This window comes from Cricetulus griseus, chromosome 3 (genome assembly GCF_003668045.3).
Source record: "Cricetulus griseus strain 17A/GY chromosome 3, alternate assembly CriGri-PICRH-1.0, whole genome shotgun sequence".
Classification (NCBI taxonomy): Eukaryota; Metazoa; Chordata; class Mammalia; order Rodentia; family Cricetidae; genus Cricetulus; species Cricetulus griseus.
The window spans coordinates 182326021-182340758 of NC_048596.1; the positions used below are offsets into that span (position 1 = coordinate 182326021).

At 44.4% G+C, this 14738-nt stretch overlaps 1 protein-coding gene across 3 annotated transcripts in view; it reads left to right on the forward strand.

Moving 5' to 3' along the window:
* Positions 1-14738, forward strand: part of Dus2 (dihydrouridine synthase 2) — a 34314-nt gene that overhangs the window by 15944 nt on the left and 3632 nt on the right. For 2 of the 3 annotated variants that reach the window (XM_027405886.2, XM_035442650.1), the window contains 7 exons: positions 566-626; positions 2467-2514; positions 5186-5251; positions 5387-5457; positions 8981-9067; positions 11740-11908; positions 13613-13734. In XM_027405886.2, coding sequence (XP_027261687.1) covers positions 566-626; positions 2467-2514; positions 5186-5251; positions 5387-5457; positions 8981-9067; positions 11740-11908; positions 13613-13734 — 624 coding nt within the window. The remainder of the gene's footprint in view (positions 1-565; positions 627-2466; positions 2515-5185; positions 5252-5386; positions 5458-8980; positions 9068-11739; positions 11909-13612; positions 13735-14738) is intronic. The other variant, XM_027405888.2, reaches the window with a different exon arrangement.

Genomic DNA, 14738 nt, shown 5'->3' on the forward strand with positions numbered 1-14738 from the left:
ATTGTGCAGCTCAGCAGATGTAGCCCATCTATTACAACTATCACCAGCCACCACTACCTCCTCCTCTTTTTCTCTCCTGCGTAGCCCAGGTTTGCCTCAAATGTGATGTTCCTGCCTCTTTCTGAGTGTTGGGATTACATGTGTGTACCACCACACCTGGCTCAGTTCAGTAACTTTTATAGAAGACAAGCTCTGGCCATGGGCTCTGTGCTCATACCACGTTTCTACACTGACAAATGGCTTCCAGTATCCCAGTTGAAATGATAGTCCTAGGATGAAGTTCAGACAGCATTTGAAATACCTGATACAACCCTCAGTGTAGAAAAGTCCTCTACATCCAGCTCTTTATAGATGTGTATTTGTTAAGTCTTTCTTCTGGAACTCTGCTCAGATGAGGCAGTTATTACAGTTTGGGGATGGGCTTCTTTTCTGATTTTCAGCTTTTGTCGTTAAGAATTAGTGTGTTTCACAGGCCCAGGAGAATCAGGAGCACAGAACCTCTTTTTATCTATTTTCTTCCTTCAAGTAGAATATTTATTACCTTTTCTCCTTCATGTTTTTTTAGAGAAAATGATGTAGCTGGTATTGATGTCAACATGGGCTGTCCAAAAGAATATTCCACTAAGGTAAAATGATTTCCTTATATTCCTTATTAGTATACTGTGCAGATTAAGTGAGGCTAACTGTATATGACAGCTAAGTATAGTAACTGGCTCTGAGCTAGACCCTGTGCTGGATAAGGAAAATGCTCAAAGGGATGTTATTAGGCTAGGAATGATGGCAAATGCTCGTAATCTGAACTTGCAAAGGCCAAGGTTGGAGGATGATCTAGCTTGAGCTACAGGATGACCTTGAACTTCTGAGGCACCAGCCTTTGCCTTCTCCCAAGTGCTGAGATTACAGGTGTTGCCACCACAACCAGTTTTTATGAGGTGCTAGGGATTTAACCCAGCATTTCATGTATGCTAAGCAAGAATTCTACCAAGAGAGCTACATCTCCAGTCCCTGCACTTTATTCTTAATGAATTCAGACTTTGCAGATCCTATGGGTCAGCAGGCTGCCTCGGTGGATAAAAGTACTTGCTTGATGATGTGCATTCAGTCTCTGAATCCTACTGTGGTAGGAGATAATCAGTTCCTAAAAGTTGTCATCTGACCTCCACACATGTGCTGTGACATGCATGTGCCCCTTCCCCACATACCATACATACATGTAGTAACAGTAAATAAAATTAAATTGATAACGATCCTCCCTCTAGGGCTAGAGAGACGGCTCAGCAGTTAAGAGTGCTTGCTGTTCTCCTAGAAGACCTGACGTCAGTCCCCAACACACAAGTCAAGCAGCTCATAACCACCTGTAACTCAGTCTCTAAGAGTCTTGAACCCTTCTGGGCTCTGAGGGAATGTCCATTCATGTGTCAATATGTGTGTGTGTGTGTGTGTGTGTGTATCTATATATCTATTTATGTGTGTGTGCATTTGTCCCTTCTGTATTCCCCACCCATGATTTATTGAAGTAACTCACAGTAGCTAGATAATGTGGTTTACAACTGTAATCTCAGCACTAAGACTGAGGCAGGAGGACTGTAATGAGTTCAAGGCCAGCTTGAACTCATCCAGGGTTATATAACATGATCCTGTGTCAACAAAATAAAACACAGAGTAATTCATACAATTGTCCGATTATGAAAAAAAGCAGGAAAATTATTGATAAATAAGTCTATAGTCAAAAAACAAGCATTGGCAGGAGTGATGACTCACCAGATAAGGATGCTTGTCACCAAGCCTGACGCCTTGAGTTTAAACCCCAGGATGCACATGGAAGGAGAGACTGACTCCTGCAAGTTGTCCTCTGATCTGCACACATGTATACACACACACATATACACACAAAGTAAATGTTAAAAAGTCTTAAAAGAGAGAGAACCATTCCTGCTGTTGTCGAATTTTTAAGTTGCTCTGTGAGTTGGTGGTTTTCATTTGCTGGACTTTTTGTTTTTGTTCTTGTTTTGACACAGCATTTATCTATGAAGTACAAGCTAGCTTTGAACTCACCACTTTGTAGCTGAGGCTGGCTTTAAACTCTTGATCCTCCTGACTCAGCCTCTTAAGTGTGTGTGTCATTATGCTCAGTTGGACTCCTTGTTTTAAGGATACAGTTGATGGTTATGTATGACTCTGACATTTCAATAGGGATGTGAAATCCTAAAAAATTAAATTTTAATGCCCATTTATAGATTGATGCATGATTTTGTAAAAATGGTCAGAATGATAGTTTTTTGGATTTATCACATTGTGGTTCCTGATGGGATCTGTTGTGTGCACAGACAAAGCTACCTTCCTGTGTGGTTAGGAAAATGCCAGTGTCCAGTGGACCATGGCTACCTTATTGCTACACTGTGTTGCCTTATTGTGCTTGGAACCATTGCCCTTCAATCATAAGACCTTCTCTGTGTTTCTTCTTAGGGAGGAATGGGAGCTGCTCTGTTGTCAGACCCGGACAAGATTGAGAAGGTAAGTGACAAAGACAGTCCTCATATATGCTGAGAATTAGAGTTAGCTAAAATGTCTCTCCAGATTTGCTCAAGTCTACCTAGATTCTCTATTTGGGGCCCAGAGAAAGAACATTTAATTTAAATAATTTATTTTTATGTGTTATTCCCCATCCCTGTTTTTGAGATGGGGATCTTGCTGAATCATTTTGACTGGCCTTGAACTCTTAGCAGTCTTCCTGCCTTAGCCTCATGAGTGTCTTTTGAGAACAGACCAGACCAGGGTCTGTTCCCCTACTCATATCTGTTTCTGGTCCTTTCCCTCTTCCTGCAGAGACATGTGGCATGATTTAGAGCTTTATGAATTTCATGCTACCACCTTTCAATAAGACAGCCTTACGAAGCTGGGCAGTGGTGGCGCACACCTTTAATCCCTGCTCTCAGAAGGCAGAGGCAGAGGCAGGTGGATCTCTATGAGTTTGAGGCAAGCCTAGTCTACAGAGTAAGTTCCAGAACAACCAGAGCTTTTACACAGAGACACCCTGTCTCAATTACAAAAAAAAAGGTGGGGTTGCCCATTTCTCCCCAGTGTGATCCTACCAAGTAGCTAGGTCTTTCACTTCCCTAATTTCCTTCCTGATCTTTACTGTGCATATGAACAGAAATTCTAAACAAAGTAGCTAGCTACTTAGAATAAATCAAAAGGAAGTTCTCTAAGACTGAATACTGTATCAAGACAGTTATTTTTGTCATCACATGTCAGAGGGTTCAAAGTAAGCACTTGCAAGGGAACCTTCTGGAGATGTTTATTGATTTGCTTATTTTGAAGCAGTGTTTCACATAGTCCAGGCTGGTCTTCTACTCCTTATGTAGTCAACAATGACCTTGAACTCCTCCTGTTCCTCCTGCCTCTACCTCCCAAGTACTGAGGCATGTGCTACCATGCCCTAGCTAGAGTGAGAATGTTTGTGACCTATCCTCATGAGCCTGGCAGTCCCCTTCCTTAAAGTGCAAATGCCCTCTAAGGCTTGCCAGTCTGCTGTCTGAAGCAGCACCCAGAGAGGATTCCTTACTGGTATTGCTGGTGAACTGTCTGCCTTTCAACAGGGTTTCTTGGCCTGATGTCTTGAGTGGCCTTCCTCAGGTCTTAGTTAAAGCCTGTTTTACTATAATTGGCTCTCTGCTGCCCCCATCTGTCTAGAATCAACATAAATGCAAGCACTCATGCCTATCAGATAGTTACTCTGTTGGTTAGAAAGAAGTCCAGTTCTTGGAAGAGGGCTGTTGAGATCACCTGCCTTCTCTCGTGTCTGGCCTGAAATTCTTGATGTAGAAAGAAGATAGCAATGCCACAGACATTATTTGTCATTTATATCTCTCTTGATCTCTGATTCTCATGTTGCCTTGTCATGCTGCCTCCTTGACTACTTGATCTTTGTTTAAAACCTTTTCTAATTATTGTATAAGAAGCAATTAAAAATACATTGTGTTGTATTTTCCTTTTATAGTTTATATATTTGTGTATCTAATTTTCCAAAGGAGAAGGATTTATGAGGACAGGGCCTCGACCCTTAAAGATCTTCCTGTTCTCATTCTTTAGTTCTGGGATAGCACTTGGAATATTCCTTTTACTCAGAAAAGAAGCTGTCAGTTGTGGCACACACCTTTAATCCTAGCACTTGAGAATCAGAGGCCACACTTTGAGGCCAACCTGGTCTGCAGAGACAGGACAGCAGGGCTACAGAGAGAAACCCTGTCTTGGAAAAAAAAAAAGAAGAAGAAGAGGGGGAAGAGAAGGAGACAAAAGCTGTCAGTCATGAGTTCATAACCAGGACTAAGCCTCGGGATTACATTCAGGGGGTTGGGCAATGATTTTGAAAGCACAGGTTTCTATTTATTTATTTTACATCCTGGCCGCAGTTTCCCCTCCCTCCACTCCTCCCAGTCCTTACCCCCAACCTCATCTCTGTCCCCCCATCCACTACTCTTCTGTTTCTGTTCAGGACAGGGCAGTTCTCCAGTGGATACCAACAAAACATGGCATATCAAGTTGCAGTGAGTCCAATACTCTCCCATGTATTAAGACTGGGCAAGGTGACCCAGTATGAGAAATAGGGTCCCAAAAGCCAGTAAAAGAGTCAGAGACAGCCTCTGCTCCCAATGTTAGGAGTCCCATAAGAGGACCAAGCTATACAACTGTAACATATATGCAGAGGGCTTAGATAAGTCCCATGCAGGAAAAGCACAGGTTTCTAACCTCTGTCCTAGAGACCCATTCAGGAAATAATGAGGTAGGATCTAAGAGTTTGTGCTACTCAAATTCTCCAGGTAATACTGATATTTTAACTGGCAAAGGATCACTGTATTCCATACAGGGCTACATGCAGATTCATTCACTTTTTCCTTCAGTGTATTTAACGTGTGTGTGTGTGTGTGTGTGTGTGTGTGTGTGTGTGTGTGTGTATACCTTTATGTACCATGTAGGGACTTTCTAGCATGGAATAGAAACAGAATCCTTGTCCCATGGACAAGTTTACATGTAAATACATAAAACAGTTAAGTGCAAGTAGTCACGCATATACAAACTGTCCTTCTACTGGTATGCATGGGTGTTGTAGGTGTGTTAACTAGTGCTACCAGTGTGGTGGCTTGTTCCAGAAGAGATAGATGTCCCTGTCTACTCCTCTTTGCAGATCCTCAGCACTCTTGTTAAAGGAATACACAAACCTGTGACCTGTAAAATCCGAATCCTGCCATCGGTAAGGATATGTTATTTGAAGGTTATTCTCTCAGATGGTGATAAATCTGGTGGCAGAACTGAGCCTTCGTTAGAAGTTAGCAGCTCCTTCCTTGAGTCTTAATGGACACCTTGTGCTATAATCTTTCTTACCCAGCTAGAAGATACCTTGAACCTTGTGAAGCGGATAGAGAGGACTGGCATTTCAGCCATTGCAGTTCATGGGAGGTGAGTGTTTACTTTCTTAGTGATGGACTGGCAGGGAGAGTCCTCAACAGACCCTCCGTGACAAACAGCTTCTCTGTGTATTTAGCGTACCTCTCTGATAGCCTGTGGATCCAGAGAACATTCAAATTCTGCCTAGACTTGCATTTGTTCATTCAATAAGTACCTTCTGATGATAGGCACGACTTCAAGCATAAGAAATACAAGAGGGAGCTGGGCGGTGGTGGCTCACGCCTTTAATCCCAGCACTCAGGAGGCAGAGGCAGGTGGATCTCTGTGAGTTTGAGACCAGCCTGGTCTATAGAGCGAGTTCTAGGACAGGCTCCAAAGCTATGGAGAAACTATACATGCACACATTACATACATACATATCTTTTTCTGTGTGCGTGATGGGACTCCAACCCTCTACCACTGAGCTACATTCTTTCTTCCAAGATTTTTCTCTAAGACATAATTTAGCACTGAAGAGATGACACAGTGGGTAAGACACTTGCTGCTCCAGCAGAAGCCAGTTCAGACCCCAGGCCTATGTGGAATTACAGACAGGGTTTTCTTTGTACCACCAGCTCACAAATGATGACATGGAGACTTTTTTTATTAATTATGAAGCCTTGATGGGGGATGTCCTTCTGTATATGTGTTACACAAAAAATTCCAGACTTATTTTGGAAAAATGGAGTCATTTTGGTGATTAAAGATTACTCTGAAACAGGCTGTGGTGACTCACACTTGTCATGTTAGCATGGCCCGCCGATGCAGGAGAATTGCCAGGAGTTTGAGACCTTGCTGGACTATGTATTTAGTTCTAGGCCAGACTGAACCACAGAGTGGAATTCTGTCTCAAAACTAAAGGTACTCTGAGCCAGAGGCTGACACAGGGGTCACTGGAGCTCAGGTTACTGTCTCAAAACCAACAAGCAAGCATGGGTGGACCGGGTGTGTGTGTGTGTGTGTGTGTGTGTGTGTGTGTGTGTGTTATGCAAGCAGCAGGACTGAGTTCTGATTCTCAGAGCCCATGTAAAGGCCACACTCAGCAGTGTGAGGCTGTAAGCCCAGACCAAGAGGGAAGACAGTCCCAGCTAAGTGCTACAAATTAAATCCGGGGTTTTATATGCTAGGTGAGTGCTTTACCACCGAGGTATATGCCCAGCCCATTTCTGGTTTTGGTTTGGTTTTGCCATTGTTATAAAGTCCCATAGAGCCTAGACTGGCCTCAGACTTGACACATAGCTGAGTCTGGCCTTGAACCCCTGATCCTGTATCCTCTATCTCCTAAATTTTGGGATTATAGGTATTTCCCACTATATTCAACTCTCTCTGTCTCCCCCCCCCCCTTTCTCACTCTCCTTTGTAGGCCCACAGGGGTTCAGTATACAACCTAGGCTGGCCTGAACTTTCAATCTTTCTACCTTAGCCCCCCAAGTCTGGGATTATAGACACGAGCCACCACACCAACTGAATCTTTTCTTCTTTCTACTTCATTGAGCACTGGCTTCTCCCTTGAATGACCCCAAGCAGATGGCTGTTCATTTAAAGGCACTGGCTTTCTTGCCTGCCCTTGTTGGACTGCCAGCTGTCCTGATGTCTGCTTTAAGCAGTTCTTGTATCTGTAGCTCATGTGTTCTCTAATTGAAACTGAATCTTTTTTTGTCTTTTTAAAGGATTTTTTTTGTTTGTTTGTTTGTTTTTGATTTTTGTTTTTTTCCGAGACAGGGTTTCTTTGTGGCTTTGGAGGCTGTCCTGGAACTAGCTCTTGTTGGCCAGGCTGGTCTCGAACTCACAGAGATCCACCTGCCTCTGTGGGATTAAAGGCATGCACAATCACCGCCCAACTTAAAGGATTTATTTTTAATTATGTATATGTATATATGTCTGTGTGTCTAAGTGCAGGTGTTTTCAGAGTCCAGAAAAAAGTGTTGGATTCCCTGGGGCTGGAGTTCCAGGAGGTTGTGAGCTGCTTGATGTTTGTGCTAGGGACTGAACTTGTGCCCTCTATAAGAGGGCACACTCTTAACTGAAGGGCCATCTCTATACACACACACACACACACACACACACACACACACACACACACACACACACGTATATAAATATGGGAGAGTGGGCTAAATCTCATCATAGAGCCCAAGCTGACATTGAATTCATGGCAATCCTCCTGTCTCAGTTTCCAAGTGCTGGGATTATAGGCGTTTCTGAAGGCTGCTCTGTTTCCCTGTCAAATGTGCTTCTTGTGCCTAGCATGCCCTTTTGTCTGTAATCCTGATTAATAGACTTTGACTGACATTCTTTTTTGTGGGGAACTCAGGGGCTTATAGGAACAGCCCAGGTGGATGGTTATCTGTGCTACTAAATTTTGTAGTATACCCTGAACAACAGCATACAGAACAGTAAAGCGGAGCTGTCCGGACCTAAGGTAGGGGGGTTTGGAAGTGACACATGCACTATATACACACACAGTATGCCTTGTTGAGGCTGTGGGCTTTAGACTCAATAGCCTGATTTGAAATCCCAGCTCTGTAGTTTGCTACCTGTGTATCCTTAGGGAAATCGCTTAACCTCTCTGATTGACACATTCCTCATTTGTCAATTAGTACAATTTCTTCTTCATAGTTATTTTGAAGCTTTTATGAGATTGTGAATATACAGTCTTGCAAACAATATTAAGGGAACTTACTCTTCCCAGAAGTTGGAAGCAATTAGAAGATGGATTTGGGAGAATTCAAGAACTTCCTGACCATCAGAAATTCACCAAATGTAGCTGTTTAGTATGGTATAAAATTGGCTACTGGATATAAAGGATTGGAGGTGGAAGCTGGGTTGTCAGGCTTTTCTAAGAAATCAGAATATAGCCCAGGAGCTACATTCAAGCAAGAACAGGTTGGTCACCTCTCCTGCTTCTCTTCACACATAGCCTGGGCCAGGCATCCCTGGATCATACCTAAGATTTGCTTACTCATGCACAAGAACTTTTTGCTGTTGACCTTGGTAGGAAGGAGCCCTGGGTTGTATCCTGCTTCTCCTGTGGCTTATCATAACGGTCATGGCCTGTGGTCTGCCTGGTGGCCCCTGGAACAGGGCCTACCCTGTGTCAGGTGCTTCTCCCAAAGATCAGCTGTGCAACTTGGCCTCAGCACAGGCAGCTGTGTGGGAGTAGCCAGTCTGAGCAGTGGCAGCTGTTCCAGGTCCCTTGGGAAGGGCAGGGCTGGGACTGTAGGGACAGCATTTTTGTGATACTGTCTCTTATTTCTGGCAGAGGCAATGGGAAGCCAGGGAAAAGCAGTGTGACCTTGGGAACCAGGCCACCCACATTGGTCCTCTTTGGCTATGCCTCATCTTCAGGCTCCTGAGAACTAGCCTTAACCTTTTTACTCTCTTGCCCCTTAGGACAGAGTTCCTCCCCTAGGTCAGGGAGGCCATTCCTAGCAACCTGTCCTAGATAACCACATAACTGTCTGTCTGCTTGAGTTTAGGAATGTTATGGCCTTCGGCCCTCAGCTTCCAGGCCACATCTCTGTTCTTCTTTAAGGAACCGGGAGGAACGACCTCAGCACCCTGTCAGCTGTGAAGTTATAAGAGCCATCGCTGAAACCCTCTCCATTCCTGTCATAGCCAAGTAAGGCTCCAGTCTTCCTCATTTACCTTATGCTCCACCTTACTCAGAAAAGACTTGTGCTAATATAAAAAAAAAAAAAAACATGGAATGACAGAACATTAAAAAGCTGGTGTAAGCCAGATATGGTGGCACCCACCTTTAATTTCAGCACTGTGGAGTCAGAGAGGTGCTCTTGTGATTTCAAAGCCAGGTGATCTATATAGGAGTTCCAGAATAGACAGGAGAGATCCCACCTCAAAGCAAACCAAAAACTCCAAACAAACACAGCGCTGGCAAGATTCCTTAGCAGTTAAGAGTGTCTGACACCAAGCCTGACCATGTGAGTTCAGTCCCTGAGAGCACTGAGTCCTGTAACTTGACCCTTGACCTCCACTTGGGTCATGTCATATATCTCTCCCATTCTCAACCAACCAGATACATATAAAAAGAAATACTTTAAAAACCGACCATAGGAGCTCACAGAGAGTGAACTGACAACCAGGGAGCCTGCATGAGACTGATTTAGGCCCTCTGTATATATGTTACAGTTGCAGCTTGTACCTCTTGTGGACTCCTAACAGTGGGAAAAAGGGCTGTCTCTGACTCTTTTACTGGCTTTTGGGACCCTACTTCTTATACTGGGTGGCCTTGCCCAGCCTTAATGCATAGGGAGTGCTTAGTTTTACTGCAACTTGATATGCCATGTTTCATTGATACTCAGAGGAGACCTTCCCTTTCCTGGATGGAGATGGAAGAAGGAGAGACTGGGGGAGAGGGACTGGGAGGGGAGGATGGGGGAGAGGCTGCGACTAGGATGTAAAATAAATAGATGCATTTTAAAAAAGGAAAAAAAAATCTGACCATAAAGGAAAGGGGTGGGAAATAAGAGTAGAAATAGAAAGTCAGGAGCAAGATTGACACTGAGGTTTGGCCCTAGAGCTCAGAGCATTCTGATGGTGAGCTAGGCTATGGGTAGGAATAAGAATATGGACAGTGAATCAGACCTGGGGCAAGATGGTGCCACACCTAGAGTTATGTATGCAAGGTGCAGGGGCTTTGTGAGAAGTCTCAGGCTACAGCTCTGAGCAACATGATTCAAGGAGCATAAGGCAGGTAGAAGAAATCCAGACAAAAGCCAGGTAGTACACACCTTTAATCCTAGCCCTTGGGAGACAGAGGCAGGTGGATCTCTGTGAATCTGAGGCTAGCCTGGTCTATATGGAAAGTTTCAGGACGGCCAAGAAAATGTGGTTAAATGCTATCTTTGGGAAAGAAAGAAACAAAGGAGGATGGATGGATGGATAATGCCGGGCATGTTGGCACATATATTTAATCCCAGCACTTGGGAGGCAGAGGGAGGTAGGTCTCTGTGAGTTCAAGGTCAGCCTGGCCTGGTCTGCAAAGTGAGATCCAGGACAGCCAGGGTTATGTAGAGAATCCCTGTCTGTAAAAAAAAAAACAAAAAAAGAAAGAAAAAAGAAAGAGGAAAAAACATCCAAAGAAGGAAAGAAAGAAAGAAAGAAAGAAAGAAAGAAAGAAAGAAAGAGGAAAGAAAGATACAAGCAAGCATTCTGGGCAACTACAGGCACATATGCTAGCAAGTGTGGGGGTCTGATTACTACCCCAAAGCAGTCCAGCTCTGCCTTGTACTTCAGGACAGCACATAGCCTCAGGGAGCTTGGACATTGGAGACAGGGAAGTCCTGAGGAAGTTACCTTTGACCAGTGGAAGGAAGAAATAATGATAGGGTAGGTGCTAGGCTGTATGTTCTCAGAGAAAGAAAATTTCAGGACTAACTCGAGACTTTGGAGCCAGGTGCTTTTCCTGTCTCCCTGGGGTCCTCCCGAGCACAGGTGTCTCTGGACTGAGACTGCTACCGGACTTTAGATGAAATAGTTGAGAACAGAGAAGTTTCTAAGAGTAGCAGGATAGAAGGAGGAGGATTATGGACAGACTGAGTCTTCCTTATCTCCCAGCATGATCATCAGTGAGTGTGTCCTTCCTTAAGTCTAGGGTTTTGACCTGGTCCTTAGAGGGTCTATGGACAACTTCTCAGCTTAGAGTTTTTCTTGTGGCCACAATTCCACATGTTTTTTGATTTTATATTTTAGACAGGGTCATACTATGTTGCCCCATGCTGGTCTAGAACTGATTACATAGCCCAGGCTTACCTTGAACTCATGATCCTTCTACCTTAACCTCTGTGATGCTTCGATTGATTATTGGTATATATCACTGTGCCAGGTAATAACTCAGTTTAGTCTTACATCTTACAATATTGTCTGCCTTGAGCCAGGCGTTGGTGGCACACGCCTTTAATCCCAGCACTCCGGAGGCAGAGGCAGGCGGATCTCTGTGAGTTCAAGGCCAGCCTGGTCTCCAGAGCAAGTGCCAGGATAGGCTCCAAAGCTACACAGAGAAACAAACCCTGTCTCGAAAAACAGGGTTTTTCTGCCTTTGGAAAAGTCAAATTTCTAAAGACATGGTTCAGGCTATTTTATGTATTACCTTGTGCTCTTCACTTACCAGTGGGATATGCTTTATAATTGAATCATTTTATTAAAGCTCTGATAGTTGAAGGTACTTGGCTAAAGCTGCACTAATAATGAATGGCAGATCTGGAAGTCATCTTTTTCTGGAAATTCTGGTGGGTTCTATTATGGGATTCTTCCTGTGCCCCGGTTGCTTTTTAGTGGAGGATCTCACGACCACATCCAGCAACATTTGGACATAGAGGACTTTCGACAAGCCACAGCTGCCTCTTCAGTGATGGTGGCTCGAGCAGCAATGTGGAACCCCTCTATCTTCCTCAAGGATGGCCTTCGTCCCCTAGAAGAAGTCATGCAGAAGTATATCAGATATGTAAGTCTTTGCTCTTTCTTTTACTTTTTTAGTTTTGATATAGAATCTCAGCCCAGGTTGATCTCTAATCCCTTATTCTTCTGCCTCTACTTCCTCCATGTTGCGATTACAGCTGGGTCTGTGCTACCACGTGCTTAAGTTTATCTTTCTTTCTTTCTTTCTTTCTTTTCTTTCTTAATTTCTCTCTCTCTCTCTCTTCCTTCCTTCCTTCCTTCCTTTCTTTTTTAAAGATGTATTTATTTATTATTTATTATGTATACACTGTTCTGCCTGCATGTGTACCTGCACTGGGTACAGCCCTGGGGACAGTGGGATTCTATGTTGGGCTGTGTATATGCACATGGTGAGTAGAAACAATGAGTTGTCCTCAAAGTTCTTCAGTGAGTTGTAGCTGAGCAGAAGTTCGAGCCCTCTCCCAGGGCAGTTTTCCACCTCCCTTTTCATCTCAAGCCTCACTAATGCCTGGGGTTATCTATGCTCTCCTTAAGCTGTGGCATTTAGGTGCTTTTTATGACTGTTAAGCTGGGACGGTAGGATGAGGCATGTGTCCAGTTCTTGGCAGCTTTGGTCCTAGAGCCTCTTTTCCCCAGGGCTGTAGTCCTTATTCTCTTGGTTCTGGGTATCCTGGTGGGTAGGTTGGTGACTTCAGCAGTCTTAAGTCAGCTACAGACAAAGGGCTAGCTCAGCCTTGGTCAGCTGTCCAGCTCTCCTGGCCACCTGGCAAGCATGTGGCAGAGAAGACATGTTCAGCAGTGCTGAGCCTGCTTACTAGGTGAAAGTTGATGCTCTCACTCTTACTCAGCCATCATTTGGCAGCTTTCAAGGGGTGTGTTGCCCTGGAGAAAGAGAGTAGCCCCAAGCATCAACATGGATGCTTCTGGTCTGATCAGGTACTTTCTGGGCCAGACAAGCTGAATCATGGTCCTGCCCCTGGCTGGGGCTTACTCACTTATTCCATACTTTCTCCTGAGCATGCCATGGCACCTTCCTAGGCACTGAAGACAGGCCTAGAGAGATTCTACAAGGGTGGGGGGTGGGCCCTTGGAGGGAGCTCTGGAGGCCTGTCTGTAAAGCCTTTACTTCCTGCTGCTCTCCTGCCCTTCACCTAGCTGGATGAGAGGTCATGCTATCATTTCTGGGCCTCACTTCTCAGGCTGTCTATAGAGTAAGGTTGCAACTCAGCTGTACTTATCTTTGTACAGATATACAAAGTGATAAGTTATGTGTATGAACATGCTTAGTAGATGTGGCTGTGCCCCACCCATGTAGGGGAAGTTGGAGAGAGGTTAGTCAAGATATGGTTGATCCCAGTTTTAAGAAATAGAAATCTTACCCCTGTCCTAGGGCTAGATTTGCCTTGCCAAAATTTAGTGTGTTCCTTTTCCCTGCCCCAGAAGCTTAGCATTAGGTTCTCCATGGTAATTTGTGGTAGCTGAAGCATGGGTTGATTCTTTATACTTTTATCCCTCAGTCAGGCTGTCTAGGTAGGTATACTGTTGAACATGAGTTGTAGTTTGATGCTCAAGCTTTGTATGACAGCAGGAGAAATAGATGGCAGGTTTGAAGTAGTTCTTAAATGGGCTCACATAGACTTCACTGTAAACACACTTCTGATGCCCTCTTAGAGCCCCTTTCCTTCCCATTGGAAGCTCAGATGTTGGTGTGTGCTGGTAACAGGTGGACTCATGCTAGTTCTCCTCTCAGGCAGTGCAGTATGATAACCACTACACCAACACCAAATACTGCTTGTGCCAGATGCTGCGGGAACAGCTGGAGTCGCCCCAGGGAAGGTTGCTTCATGCTGCCCAGTCTTCCCAGGAAATATGGTAAGAGTACAATGATCTATCCATCTATTCGTGCAGACTTGACCTTGATCCCTAAGTTTATTTTGCTGAAGGACCGGGGCACTGCTTCTGGATGTACATGTATAGGAGTGGGGTAGTAGTACAGTTTTGCTTTATAGAAGGGGGTACTTTCACAGCTTTGAAACCTTCCATTCTATGACTGATCTTAGCAGCAGTTTTGGTAACTAGGGTACTGTTAGAATGGAGGAATGCAAAAGATAGGCCTGGGAGTGCCTGAAGACAAAGTTGCCTGACAGGCTAACAAAACCAAGTAGTCAAGAGAGACAAGGCATTACAATGGAGCTCTTGACATATCCCTATATCCATTATACTGGGCAGAGAGGCTACCTCTTGGTCCTTCTGATCTAGTACAGCTTTAGGTCAGGTGATTAACAAGATCCTTGGCAACTTAGCCTTACCCCAACTCTTTCAGCTTATTGTCTAATGTTGCCATAACTCATGCTTGGGTCCTCTGTCTTAAAGGTCTTTTCTCCTCATGTTAGCTGTCGGAACTCTCCTTCCTCCAAGGCTTTCTGAATCATACTTTCCTTCAGGGACCCATGTGCATTTTTCTAGAATGGAAAGCTCTTTCAGAAGCCTTTCTCCATCATTGGCATGTGCTTCGGATTCTGCCCCATCCCATACAGGCCAAGCATCTAGTTCAGACTAGGTCCATAGTAGCCATGGGCAGTGAAGAGTCAATTTGTCCTCAGGATTTTGTCTTTTCTTCCCATGGGCCCTCATGAGGATGATACTATATACATCCCATTGTTGAATCAGTATAGGTCAATTCTGCCATTGCTGGCTGGTTGGGATGACCTTGGAAGAAAGCTGAGACTTGTGGGGGAATACCTCTGGAACCTTTTTCCCTAGCTCAACCTCCCTCCAGTGTTCACACTCTAAGATTCAAATTCATTCTCAATTTTTTTCCACTCTAGGAAGATGCTAGCATGTGTAGGAAGCACCTTCTGATGGTCAGACCCTGA